This window comes from Gavialis gangeticus, unplaced genomic scaffold (assembly GCF_001723915.1).
Source record: "Gavialis gangeticus isolate Ggan-Ray unplaced genomic scaffold, GavGan_comp1, whole genome shotgun sequence".
NCBI classification, from domain to species: Eukaryota; Metazoa; Chordata; order Crocodylia; family Gavialidae; genus Gavialis; species Gavialis gangeticus.
The window spans coordinates 47,347,307-47,362,298 of NW_017729026.1; the positions used below are offsets into that span (position 1 = coordinate 47,347,307).

A 14,992-nucleotide genomic window follows, 5' to 3' on the forward strand; every position below is an offset into this window, starting at 1 on the left:
CACCTTGCTGGGGTCATTTGACCCCAGTACTTTTTCCTGCCATGGCAGGGGATCGGACTTGATGATCTGCTCAGGTCTCTTCTGACCCTACCAACTATGAAACTATGAGATGTGAGAGAAATTTTTCCCTTGATATCTAAGTTATTTCAGGACTATAAGGAAATCTGTAAAGTGCACTCAAGGAAGGGCAAATAATAAAAAACAGTTCTATGAGCAACAATATGATATGACCATTTTATCCATGACTACTAACATTACAATGCGCCAAAACTCCAGCTGACAGAGATCAGGGATTCTGAAAGAAGTCTGTGCGATAATAGAAGAACTTCTTTTTGAGGACTAGAGCTCTTCATAAACTGAATAAACAAAGCAGTCCATTCCCTCAAAGTTTCAAACACAATGCTGAGATCTGTAGGGATCTATACTCCAGCGCTATACCTGAGTTTTTGCAGTACAAGGTCATGCAAAAAACACCCTATTCCCTCTGTAATCAAGTGCAATATCTGTTGTGAAAGTGACCCTCTTATATAAAAGGGTATGTTTAATTTTCCTCCTCAACTAAACATTTGGCTAAGGCTATGACTGAGGTATGGAGAGCAACATCATTACTACTCCAGAGCCAGTCTCCCACTGAACATGTTCAGAGATTAGAACCAAGGAATGGGTGTGGGACATCATCTTCCATGACTACTACATTCCATTACTTCCCTTGCCCCCTTCCCTAACTCACTTGCATATTCTTTTTCAGGGACCCTCCTCATGAGACCCCTTTACAAAAAAGTGACCTTGTTGCTTTTTGTAGGAGCTATGGAAGAGATCCTGACGGAATATCTATATTACCAATATTTCCTTAGTCTGAAGAAGAAAAGGGATCTCCTAGATCTGAGGAGACTGAACAAATTGCTGCCTCAGATTGAGGATGGTAATACTCATCTCAGTCATTCCATTACTATAAAAGTCAGGATCGGTTCATGACTTCCTATTTACAAGGCATGTACTTCCATATTGCCATTCATGAGTCCTCAGGAAGTATCTGAGATTAACCATGAGGCAGAATCATTACCAGTATAAGGCACACACTTCCGGATTCTCACAGCACTGAGAGTTTTTATGACATGCCTCACTATGGCAGTAGGAAACCCAGAGGAAAAAGGATGTCCATGTTAATCCAGTTAGATGACTGGCTTGTCAGATAGAGATTACATCAGGAAGCTAATAAGCCTAAACTGTGCTTTGGTTCTTTGTTCATTTGATCGGGCCTCCTGATACACTGTGATATATTATGTTATCAAGGTCAACAGGGCCAGAACAGGTGTAAGAAAGGACTTACAAAGTAGAGGACAGATTCTGTTGTGTTCAGTCTTTAGTCAACATGGTAATGTCACATTGGACTGTGACATTATAGATTATTTTACATTACAATATTACTTATTCACAATATTTTGCAACTATAGGTGATACTGTTTGCAAAGAAAGTTCTAATCCTACTTCATTCCCATCTTCTTATTAGTAATTTGGTGGCTGCGGTGTCCCAAAATGATAACATTCATGACCTTGTTGCCATTGTTAGCTATAAACGCATTAGGAATGGGCCAGGGACCATTTAATGGTATAAGGACCATTGGCCCCAGAAAATGTGGAACTCCATATACATGTCATATACCTAAGAGCTATCAGATTGGCTTGTATGTTGTATTATGACACTTGGTAATTTAGATACATAAATCAAGACTGGAAGGGGGGTCATGCTTCTATAGATTGTTGAACAGAATCTGAATTCTGTACAGAATTGTTGTACATGGAACCTATGGAAATGCTATCATGGGCTAAATATTAGGGTTGTGCAAGGCTTCAGTTGCTGATTCGATTCAACGGAGATTCATACCAATTCGGTGGCCGAATCTCCGAATCCAAATCAAATCAGGAGATCCTTTAATCTCTCTGAATCGAATCGGAACCCTCTGAATTGATTCAGAGAGATTAGGAAAGATTTGATGATTTTGACATAGACACAGCTTTAAATGTTTTTTCCACATACCTCAAAGTACCAGGCATGGCTCATGAATGCTGAGATGGTGGGGTGGATGGAGCATCCCGAGGACCGTGGGGGGGTCCCCAGGGCACTCAGCAGCAGACCCGGAAGTGGACCAGAAGCACTTCCAGTCCACATCCAGGTTCGCCACCAAGCATGCGGGGGGCACCCCTGCACTCCTGTGGGACACTCTATCTGCCCCACCATCGCAGCATTCACAAGCCACATCTGGTACCTTGAGGTATGTAGAAAAAACATTTAAAGCTGTGTCTATGGCTGGATCACTGATTCTCCAAATCAGCATTGAATCCTCATTATTCAGATTTGGCCAAATCAAATTGGGACAGTGATCCGAATCAAGAAATCAAATCGCTGTCCCCAATTTGGGCTGAATCTGAATCAAATACGGCCTCTTTCATGCACCCCTACTAAATATAACCCTATTTGCTTTGCATCTGCCAAGAGACAATAATGATGTGACAGACTTATGAAGCACTCAGTGTGCCACCAAGAATATGTGGTCACTGAAGAAATCCTTCACCCCTTCCCATCAGTTTTGCTAAACCTGAGGGTGATTGCCTTTAGGATTAGCTGGTGAGATCAGTCAGTTCTCATTCTTGTAGGTCCTAGTAGCCAACACAATTTTGATTTGACAGACTTATTGCCAGTGCAACCTCCAATCAGACTGCCCAGACCTGGTGTTGCAAGATAAGTCATCTACTCACTGCAAATGACTGATATAACTGGTAGATGAAGACTGGTTGAGCACCATAGAAAGACTGTCCTCACATCTATTTGTGACTACAGCAAAGCACTCCGTGGACTAAGCTATTTAATTTCCAAGCTTACAAAAATAGATGAGGCATTATATCTTATCTCTGTTACCAGTTAGCCAATAATCCTCACTTTCCATGTACCAGAAACCATGCAATGTCTTTGCCTACTTTTGAACCATGTCAGTATCTAAAATCTGAAAGGTTGCTATGCAGAGCAGCACATTCACATGCACCAATCTGCAAGCATTATGCACTGATTTTAGCTGCTAGATCAGATGCCAAGGTTGGGAGAGCAGTGTTCCAATATCTTTTCAGCTGATGAAAATGAGAATTCCTGTTCCCATCATCCATGGATGATATTATTTGCTAGTCACAGAGGGATCCACACACAACTCCTCAAAACAAAAAACAATGGTTCCCCAACTTATATAAACCATTTTTCTTGTAAATGTTGCACTCCATGTGAATCCCGCAGTCTGTCTTTCATTCCTCACTTTCAGACTTTGAATGGCAAGGGAACTGAGGGAGGATCACAGCTGCTCTGCTGTTTATGCCTTTGCATGAAAATATATAGAGATCCAGTGTACATGGCTCCAATGGGTGTTCCTGTTCTATAAATTCTATAATGAAAACCACGGTGACAATAGTTTCTCAAAGCAAACATTCATTTCTGTATGCTAAGGATTAAAGAGAAGACATTTATATAAATAATGAGAATTTCCACAGGTTATATGTTATAAACTATATATTTTGGAAGTGCTTTGAATCCTCATGTTTATACATTCTTCATACTTTCAAGGCTTAGGAGAACAGTTTCAAAACAGGCAGGTTACTATCTACTGAAGAGTTTGTCGCAAGTCCCTGGAAAGCAGCTGGTACTGGTCACTGTCAGAAACAAAGGGATCACATTGATGGGCTCACCTGCTGCCAAACAGAGCAAAGAAAACATCTGTGTTTGTTTGTTTCTATGGAAACCTATGAATTCTGCAATAGGAACCTAAATCTGAGGTTCTTTCTATGGCTACAGGCTTGTGGAATTTGCAGAATTCCTGGTATAGGCTGTTTTGTTAAGTTAGCAGTACAAAAGGTTAATCATATAAATGTGCTATCTCAGATTCACTTAATCAACCGTCACCTTACTTTCTTGCTCTTATCACTTCATTGCTTCCAGATGACTCACACTTCCACAATAATTTTTTTTTTCCCCAGCATCACTGAGTGATGTGGATTTTAAACTTGTTGGGTCAGATTCTCAGCACTGGTAAAGCAGCATAGCTCCAAAAATTTCATCAGAGCTCTGTTAATTTGCTGTGATTTAGTATGTGGCCCCCTTTGTATGGAAAGCAAGCAGCATGTTTTACAACATCAAGTTTTCTTAAGAAGAGTGTTTATAACCTCAGTGGCAAGATGCTGACTGCACAGTTGTTACTGTGCAGTCATTTACTACTTGCATACACAAGTATTAAATGTCCGTGCAGTAACCAGTGTTACTGTACAATAGTATTCCTGAATGGCTTCTTGGTGACACTGACTGTATAGTAGCTCATTATTACTGTGCAGTAGCGTTGCATCACACTTTGTGCCGCATGGCACTACTGCACAGTAGTAATGAGCTAATACACGGTCAGCATCTTATGTAGATGTGGCCAGTATACATTAATGTGGCATACATATATTTGCATAGATTAATGGCATTGGCATAATTGATTACAAAGAGTAGTAATATACAGGTTTATTGAAGGATAGGCATTTTGAAAGAGACAGTATCTTCCTTTGTATTTGGAAAGTGCCTCATGCTGTGGATGGTATCAGTAAATAATAAATAATAGCAACAGTTATCATAAAATTAAAAACAAGACAAAGCATAACAATGGGTAGACTAGGTTTTTAGGTTAGCTAGGTCAGATTTCTTTAGGGTCAAGAAAATAATTATTGTATGCTTTTCAACTAAAATATCATCTCACTTTTTAGGATATTGTTCCCAATAGATTCTCATTAGTTCACTCAACATTTCTAGCAAATTTTACGATAGGTCCTTCCTTTCTTTAGACTAATCTTATCATAACATTTAATGTCTACTCTTAGTTTCAAGTTACATAAGAGGTAAACTATCAGTCTGTGATATACGAGGGTTTATTTAACCTTTGCTGTCCCTTTATACAGTATATTTTAAAATTAACCTCTGCCTCTACTCTGTCTGTAGCCACAGCCGTTTCCAGTGAACAGAATCCAGTCATTATCATAGCGGTGGTTGCTGTGGCAGGCACCATCATTCTGGTCTTCATGGTGTTTGGATTCATCATTGGACGAAGGTATTATACATTGTGTGGTTGTGGGCATTTCTAGCCTTGTTGTAGCATTATATCAGCCTTTATCTTATTGTCCATAAATGGAAATTAAACGCTGTGTTTAATCTGATAATGACATTTTAGATATGAATTCCATTTAAGGATAAAAAATTATCTCATTTGTTTTTCGTTTAAAAGTAGCTTGAGACATTTTTTGTCTTACTGTATGAGTATTCTAAATATAACTGTTTGCAAGAGTCTGTGACCAGATCCCTGAAAGTCCATTTTCTGTTGAATTCCTCACTCATGGAGAAGTTTGATATGCTGCCATTCAAATGAGATTGCACTTGGGAAGAAGAGTTGTGGTAATAAATTTAAGAGAGAATCATTAAAAAATAATAAGAGAAACAGACTACTGCTTCTTTTTTCCAAACCTGTTAATCTGCAGTTTGTTTTACTGATAGCATCACAGAAAGTTCTTTTAATGAGGACTAAACTTTTGTTGCTTAAGCCTTAGGACTCTTCCCAATAATTATTATTAGATACAAAAGTCTTTTGATTAGAACTGTTCATGTTTTATTTAAAACGCTGCTTTAATGAGAATTACAGCTGGGATTTTTAAAGGGCCTGGGGGACACTGGTGCTCAATGACTGAAAATCCCAGCCTGCAAAATGGAAGCCAGTAGAACATTTTAAATGTGCAGAAGTAAATCATTATTTTCCAGTAAAACTAGACTCTTTCTTTTCAGGCACTGTGGTTATAGCAAAGCTGATCAAGAAGGGGATGAAGAACTTTACTTTCATTGTAAGTGTTTTGCTTTTTTTCCCCAACCCCCCTCAGGAATTCCTAACCCAATTATAAGACATTGGGATTGGCAGTAATGGAATATGGACAGTACTAAAACAACATTCCGTTAGAGAAAGGACTATAATAAATCTAAAATCCTATGTAAACAGCCAGTGTTAAGTTAAAAACCATAAAAATACATGACCTACACAGAAAAGGACACAGATTAAAATCACCATTGCTCACACCATTCTATATATATTTGTATAATATACAGATGTTTCCATTCTGCATTTTTTTCTTTGGTTGCTTGTTGAATAAGTGTTTCACACCATCCTAATGATCCCCCCTGAGATACTGTAATTGATAGGTCCTTAGCAAACTGGTTATCTGATCTTTACCTCAGGCAGACTTCTGATTAAGAAATTGAGGGTTGCTGTATCACCCCAGTAGTGATGCTGTTCTGCTCAAAAACTGTTTTCTGCTACTGTGAACTCTGTATCTTCAACATCCATAAACTGTAATATTCAGAGAGAATAGTATATGTGATGGGAAAGAAACCCTCTGCTGTTTAGTTACTCTGCATATCTTCTCTTTTTCTACTCTGCCTCTAGATTCAATTGTTGAGTTGCAAATTAGCACCCAAAATTGTTAGCACCAAATTCAGTTGTGCTGGTTTGGCTCATACAAGGGCTGTGTGAATAATTAATTAAATCCATTAATCTATTTTTTCATCCACTGTGATCTCACCTTTCAAACTGAATGAAAGAAAACAGCAAAAATGAGGAGAACAGTTTTTCAGGGACTCGGGCAAAGTAGAATAGCCTCACATTTAAGCCACTGAGTCCCATTACATTCCTAATTGGCAGCATAAAATCTGGCCTCTTGTCTTCAGATTGTTTTAATACTTTTTATTTTAAAAGTTAACAAGAGTCTTAGATGAAAATTTGAAACATCTCATTTTGAAAAATTGTCCCAAGACTTAGAAGAAACACAGACTACTTTAACAAATATAGTAAAACTAGCTAAAAGTATATGTTTAAGGATGTAATATAGCACCCTGAAATATGACAAAACTGATTTTAAGTTTCAATGCAGAGCAGTTCTCTGTTAATGTCAGCATACTTTTTTGTCCTTGTAACTTTCCTATTAGTAGAATTCTATTTATTCATACTATGCTACAGGTAGTCTTTATTTCTTCCAACCACTGCTTCTGTAGGCTTAATCCAATAAACATTTTGTATTGCTTGTATTAAAACTATATAGCATAATCTTTAATTGGAGTGTGCAGATGAGATGGGTACCAGGCACAAAACATATGTTCTAGCATCTCCTTAATACAGAATTCTTTAAATTAGGAGTGCTTTCCAAAAATGTGAGTCAAATTGTTGTTAGGGTTTCTATCTGACCTTTCTGGCATGACAAAATTAGATCAGCCTGGATTCATTCATGCTTCCTGAGTTGAGATGAGTTGCTACTTAAAATCACTTCATTTATGTGCAGTGTATTAACCAAGTAGTGATATTGTTATAGTCTCAGTCAAACAACCTATGATACTATATGTAAAAGGTGTTAAATAATAATAGAATGAGTATTAATTGTCACATATTCTTCAGCCTTGTCTTTTTAAGAATGCATCAAAAATCTGCTGCTCTTCAGATATAGCGACTGGGAGCCAGATGTTTGATAATTGCCTCCTACTGTTTTCAGTAGACTTTATGCTTTCCAAAACATCCACTTTGTTTTCACCTTTTAAATATCATTTATATTTCTGAGGGAAAAAATCAATTGCATTTCATTTTATTTGCCTGTAAAGGAAGAGGGAATATACTGGCAAAAAAATTCCAGTCACCAGTCTTTGTTATGAATAGTCATCTTTAAGTTCTGTGATTCATAGAAAACATAGAGGAATAATAAGGAAACTGGTGCTGATCAAGGCATTCTGAGATAGTCTTCCTTCCTGAAAATCTAATTATCTAAAATCCAATAAATAGAAACTCAGAACAGTTAACATACAATATCTCATTTACACTGTAGCATGAAATATTATAAATCACTGTTTTACCAAAATACTTTTTTAATCCCTGTTAATCGAACGTTTTGCATTTAATTTGATTTGATGACCATATCCAGAGTGAGATAAAACACCAGTGCCATGGTCAGTAGCTATTTAGAATTTGGTGTCCTTTTGTTCCTTGGCATCAAGGCAATTTTCTAATATGCTAAGACACCAGATTGAATTTTCACAGCAACTTGAAAGCAACCATTTAACTAGCTTTTAGAGAGTGAATTTAATAGAATGTCCAATCTTTTATTTCAATCCCCCTCAACTTTCCATGGCCCCAAGTGCTACATTTAAGATATAAACACAATGGAGGAGTTTAGTCAGACAATTCCAATTTACATTTTGTTTCCTCCTACCATTTTCTTCTAACAATGTCTTCAAATCCAAGCCAGCACTATTTCACATTGGTATGCCAAGATGGCTTTGACCTGTCAAAATGTTTTATGACAGCTTGAATAAAGAACCGTCAGAGGCCCATTAGAGATTCACAAGGTTACCTCCAATCTAGGTCCCTTATCACAAACACAAGAGGATGGTTTACTCTCCGTCTCCCTGCTTAAAAGCACAGTGTAGGAGATTAGCCAGTTGTTTTCTTCTCCCTCCATGGTCTTCTTGTTTGGCAAAAATGAAAATAATTGTTTATCAGCTCAGAAACTTGAAATGTCTCTGCTAAAAAGCAGCTAAAATTAATTCCTCAGCAAAATCTTAAATTATTTTTGTTGTAATTATGGTAATTGAGTTAATTCTTCAAATTCTGTGTCTCTAGTATGTGTTCGTTTTTCCCCATTATATGACTTTTCAATAATGTTTGAAACATACCAGGACACACGCCATGCAAGTTCCTTTTCGTTATGTGTCCAGATGTAAAACAAATTCAGTTTTAATAAAGAAATTACAAAGTAACCATGTGCTAAAACACCAGATTAAAGTAATCTATGTATTGAATTGGTTCTTGATCCATTTCTTGTATCTCAATAATTCATAGTTTATCTATAATGGTATTCTATAATCACTGTTACATTCAGTAGGTTGGTAAGGTTTGAAATGTGGGAGCTCTCAATGCCCGCTTAAGGTAGTAAGACAGCGATGTAAGGGAGAAGTCCTTCCCCAAGATTGGAGAGGAGGGTAAGCTCTCATAATTTTTTAGAGGAAGGAAGAATGTTGCTTCTTTTACCCATTTCTTTCTTTTTTTTTAGATTGCTTTTCATCCATAGATCTCCACTTAGTATCTTTTACTACAAACAAGAGATATAATTGCTAATTTTGGTCATTGTTTGAGATAGGATCAAGTAACTGTGTCAGGAAACTTGCAAATGATGGCTAAGCCTCAAATTGCCTCTTAAAGCTGCTCTGATTCAGGTGGTGTGGAATCAGGTTCACTGTTCCAAGGAACACTGCATAATGAAATTCCTGGGCTGACTGCACAATAAGTGTTTTGCTTCATCACAGTCATGCTTTCTTACATCATTACAGTTAAATTTCCAGGCACCAAAACCTACATTGACCCTGAAACCTACGAGGACCCAAATAGAGCTGTCCATCAATTCGCCAAGGAGCTAGATGCCTCTTGTATTAAAATTGAGCGTGTGATTGGTGCAGGTAAGGCTGCTGTGGCTTCCTTATTCAACTGTTCCATTTAGCCAGGATCGAAACTCATACATCATAATGACAGGCAAATAATTATACCTCTAGTATAGAACTTTTTGCATTTACCAGAGCGGTTAGGAGCAATGAAGCTGCACTGTTAAAAAAAAATTAAATAAAAAATGAAGAAGCTTGCATGCCATTGAAGCTTGTGTGCTTCTAATTCTGTATCTGCTTAAAAAAACTGAAAACAACATTTTGTGAAAAGCATTGATTTTGCTACCTATTATTCATTGTCAGAGTAAAGATGTTGGACATGAATGCAAATCTTGATCCCTGTCTCCCATAAGGAGTCCTTTTAACCGCTCTGTGTTTACTCATATGAATAAGGATAGTAGGCCTGCAAACTTACATATCAACTAATGAGGTCTTGGTTTTATATAAGATCTTCTTTAAAACTGCTGTTTCTTGTATTTTCTTTTTTTATATTTTATTATCACAAAAAAGCTTTGTTTTACCTCTTGTGACTGATTATAACTGTACTGGCATTACACTGCTTTTCTTCGTCTTGAACTGTGTGCCATCTGCTTAAGCCATGGTGTTTGTGCTCTATAAAAGCAGTTTCATTTGTTTGCACTTGTGGCATTTTTATGTAGTGAGATTAAGTTTCCATAGGGAAGAAAAAATATCAAATGCTTTGGACTTCCAAAGGAAACATTCTTTTGCTTTCCTCTTGTTCTATAAGTAATATTATAATATTTTTAAAAATCACCCTACCATAGTTCAATATACATTGTAAATGATATACAACAATTACATTTAAAAATAAAATCTCTAAAAGTGCTATATTTTAAACAATAAGAAATTTACAATGCTTCAAATTTGTTAATAATCTGCTATCAAATTCATATTGCCTTATTTACATACTTACTTGTATTGAATGATATCTTTCTTCAGGAGAAGTCCCACTGATATTAGTAGAACTGTTTCAGAAGTAAGTTATTGCTAGGGACCTACCGAATTCACGGTGGAAGTAAAATATGTGGCAGGTCCTTTAAACTTCCATATTCCCTTGTGCACACCTCACCCCTCTTCCCCTGCTCCCCCACTGCTGATTAGAGGAGGATCCCGCTGCTCCCTCCTTATCAGCAGGGAAGCTAAAACCACGGTTTTAAGCATTGCGCCATTTATGCCTCCTCATCAGTCAGCAGCAAACAGCAGGGTTGTCCAGGGCCCCTCAGCTAATCAATGGTGGGAGGCAAAAATGGTGCCGTATTTAAAACTACATTTTTTACCTCCCCACTGATCAAGAACGAGCCACAAGCAGGCCTCTCTACCAATCAGTGGGAGGAGGGGAGAGGGGCCACAGCAGAACCTGCAAGATTAAAGGAGCCACAGCACACCCCACTTCTGCCATGAATTCGGTAGTTATTACTCAAAATGGGCAAGGCCATAGGAATCTAGTTTTTAATAATCAGCACTTATTGCAGTACTAGTAACAGCAGTGTGTTTGTTTTCAATGTAGTGTTATTTTTATGCTACAAGGATCGCATCCTTTATTGCAGGGGTGAGCAAACTATGGCCCACGGGCCAGATCTGGCCTGCCAAGGGATTCTATCTGGCCCACAGCGGGTCCCTCAGCCCTGCCTAATCCAAGTGCAGGTGACAGCCCAGGCTGTGGCATGTGTGGCTGGTACTGCTGCCCCTGAGTATGTGGCAGGCCAAGGACAGCACAGCAGCTGGACTCAACTACCTGGCAGCCCCTTACAAAGCAGCTTGCTCTACCCAACTGCCAGTGTCAGTCAGCTCTGTATCCACCACCAGGGGCGCTGGAAGAAATGGATGGGCAGGCAGGGCCTCCATGGAGACCAGCCTGGGACCCCTGTGAGCAGGGGCACTCAGCTGGGCACATGGGATGGAGCTGCAAGTGGGCAGGGAGCAGCATCCAGGAGTGAGATGCACAGCCAGGGCCAGGGCCAGGATCGCAAGGCGATGACAGCATGGGGCCAAGGCCTGGGGCAGAGTCACAATCTGATCCCCACATGTCTCTGTCTGCAGAACTGGTGCCTGTTGCAGGGATGTGTGGGGAGTGGATCACGGCTCTGCCCCAGGCCCTGGTAGTAGGTCTGGGGTAGATGGGCCTATGGCCAGATAGAATCAGTTGCACCTTCTTCCACTCCCAAAACACCTCAGTAGCTCACCAAAACATTTGAAGTGGCCCTCCAGCCCTGCTCTATTAGTACTTTAAAAACATTTAATTAGACATTTGTTGGTTTGGAGTAAGAGACTGCCACATCATCAATTCAGGACCTAAGAGTTTATGTGGCTCTTCTAGAATGTTTTTAATGCACTCACTTTGAGCAAAAAATTAGAAAAAAAGAATACCTGTAAAAATGATATAATTCATAATGCAGATTCCAGTTCTTTTCTCTGTTACATCAGTGTAAATCCAGAATAAGTCTATTGGCTTTAGTGGGCTTACTTGGGGTTTACACAGACATAGGCAAGAGCAGACTTCTGTGCATCAGGAGTGGGTATTCTGAAGAATGTAAATTAGAGGCAAATTCTAATATGGTACCAGAATCATTTGTGCTGGGTTTAGCTGTGATTCTAATCAGTGGGTGGTGTTGAAATAGCAGGACTGAAAAAAGGTGATTCATAGACGGAGGCTACCATACAATATACATTAAAGAAAAGTATGGAATATTTGCTAGCAACAGTCACAAAAGCATCATTTGACTATTCCAAGCTATGACAGCACATTGATTCTTGAGCAGCACTGTGCCTACCTCAGACCAGTGGGGTGCAAATCTGCATGCACTAAATTTTCAGGAGGGTTGTATGGTTTTCTTGGCCATAATTTCACTGTTATCCTGCTACACACAGGAATGTCACTTGTTAAACACAGGGGTTAGTGTGTATGGTGAGTCCCTAGTCAGGCCATAGATCTTTTGTTTTAACTTACTTCATGTTGAGCCAATGGGCATTTGGCCATGTAGTGTTGCATGAATTTCTAGCCTTGTCTTTTGGGATCTTCTGTGGGGATCCTTTTAGCAAAATGTACTGTTTTGTTGGGAGAGAGAAAGAAAGATTGTAGAGATGTATGATTCAGGTAGTGGCCTGGGACATGAGAAGCTTATATTCAGTTCACTGGACTTGGCCAGAAATAACAAGACTCTTCTCTCAATAGGGCAAAGCTGGGTTTCTGCCAGGCTGTAAAATGTGGCACGTGGATATGATGTGTTTTCAATATGGAATGAAAATAAATATCAATACGTGGAAAGTTACTATGAAAGAGGATTGTCCTCCAATCAGCTCTCGTGGCTAGGTTCTTTCTGGTGGCTGGCATTACTACTGAACTGTATTTTAAGAATTGCAGAAGGAAGGCTATCCTAATTTTAAGGTGTCTTGTTGCCCAGGGGAAATGAAAGCTCCAGGTTAGGTATCCAGGATCCCTATGCAATGCATGGAGAGATTTAGGCTAATAAGTTGATACGAGGACAGTGAAGTGTTTAAGCTCATATAACTGGGCTGTCAGCCTGCACCACCATCTGCTCAAGAATCTCAAATATGAACCTTCTCTTGAGTTGTGATCCTAAGACAGGTCGGTCCCTTCCATTGAAGAAAATGTGGAAATCAAAGAGAAATGCCAGAAAGATAGAGATCCCTATTGGATAAGCCAATTATTTGCAAAGTTGGAGTCAGACTTACATCCCCGATGCATGGAATATTTATTTGTACAAAAATAAAATCTTCAAGTAGGAGAGACACTTAATACTTGATAGTTAGCACATTCACCAGGTGTGTGGGAAAATGTACTTCAGCTTGCTCTTCCAAATCAGGCAGAATGAGCATTTGAAAATGGGCTCCCATTTCAAAAGTGAGATGTGAACCACTTGTGAAATGAGGTTCACATAACCTCAGTAACCACTAAACTACTGCTGCTTAACCTATGGTGCTTAGGCTAAATCCAGCCCTTGAAGGGACTGAATCCAGCCCACAGCATAGGAGATCATCAGCAAGCAGCTCAGCCCAGTGCATCCCCCTCCCTTGCCCTGCACCATGCTGCTGATCCCCTCTACATCCTTCCCTGCTCTCTTTTTTGCCCCTCCCCTGTGGCCGGCACTGCTTACTTTCTCTCCCCCTCCCACCCCCATCACCCACATCAGGCTCAGTTTACTGGAGGTAAGCTGTCTTCCTCTCATCCCGCCCCCACCTCTGACATTGGCAAGTACCTCTCTTCCTCCTCCCTTCTTCCTCTCTTCCCCTACCAGAGGAGAGTGGCTTATGGAGCAGCCAGGTTAAAATCTCCTGGCCTGCTACTCTGCACCACTCTGAACCTATATGTGTACTCACTGTTTCAGTGCTGCTATAAACAGCATTCAGAACAAGCAAGTTGTGTATGCTGGGGAGGGGGGGGCATTGGGTTTGAAAATCCCATTGGGATTTATGTAGGAGCTTGGATTCTGGGCAATCTGGTGATATCAGGACTTACATGAGTGCATGCATTCTTAATCAGGAGCGGAGTGAGATGGAACTCAGTGTTGTCTAAATATTGGATTTGGTGCCAGAACTATTGCGGGGGATACTCTTAATTTAGTTTCCTATGGGCAATCTACACTGCAGTAGTGATGTGTCCATTAAATATGCCCCACCTACCTTTTCTAACTCAGACACTCAGAATTAGAAATATGCCATTGTAGACACTTTATGGTATCCCTCTGCTACCATACTTGAGCCCTCAGTATCCAGCATACATAGGGATAACTCTGGATCAGCCTCAGCAGCATATTTCTGGGGCATACTAGACTGTGATAAAGATGTGCCCTAACTGCCTTTGTGGATTGAGTAATGTCTCCCATTTATATTAATGTGACATAGGTTTACCTTCTTTTTGCCATGACATCACACCTTTTTCTTATGGCCTTCTTTCCTGTTTTAGGTACTCTGCTTACTTCTCTCCTATATTATGGTCATTTAGGTTTCACAGGTTATTTGACTACCTCTTCTTACCTTCTTTCCCAGATCAGATTATTTAACCAGCTAAAATGCCTTTTGTAGAATCCCAAGAGTATCACCATGTGCATTTGATTAATTTAATCCATACTTTCCATTTCATAATCCAGAATGTATCTATTTTCCCTTCAGATAATTTTGTAGAGCTTGATTCAGACCTTATCTCAGAATAACCCAATAGCAATGTAAAGAAACAGTTGTGAGGAAAGTACCCAACCTAAAACAGCAAAGAAATGGGGTAGCAGAGTTACAGTTCCCTAGAACACCCATAAGGCTCTTTATAAACCTTTTTAATGTTTTTATTTCCAAGAAAAAATGCACAAATCATGTGTTATAAAGACACATCTATTGGTTTCTTCAGAATGGTTTGTCAAAAAGGGCCAGATCCTGCTCCACCTCTTGAGCACCAAAGTACATTCCTATTCCAATCTGTCCAAGTCCCTG

The 14,992-nt window shown here is 39.3% G+C and overlaps 1 protein-coding gene across 2 annotated transcripts in view; it reads left to right on the forward strand.

Moving 5' to 3' along the window:
- EPHA7 (EPH receptor A7) overlaps positions 1–14,992 on the forward strand; it is a 290,299-nt gene that overhangs the window by 257,039 nt on the left and 18,268 nt on the right. The window contains exons 8-10 of one of the 2 annotated variants that reach the window (XM_019520196.1): positions 5,012–5,120; positions 5,846–5,901; positions 9,422–9,547. In XM_019520196.1, coding sequence (XP_019375741.1) covers positions 5,012–5,120; positions 5,846–5,901; positions 9,422–9,547 — 291 coding nt within the window. The remainder of the gene's footprint in view (positions 1–5,011; positions 5,121–5,845; positions 5,902–9,421; positions 9,548–14,992) is intronic. The other variant, XM_019520197.1, reaches the window with a different exon arrangement.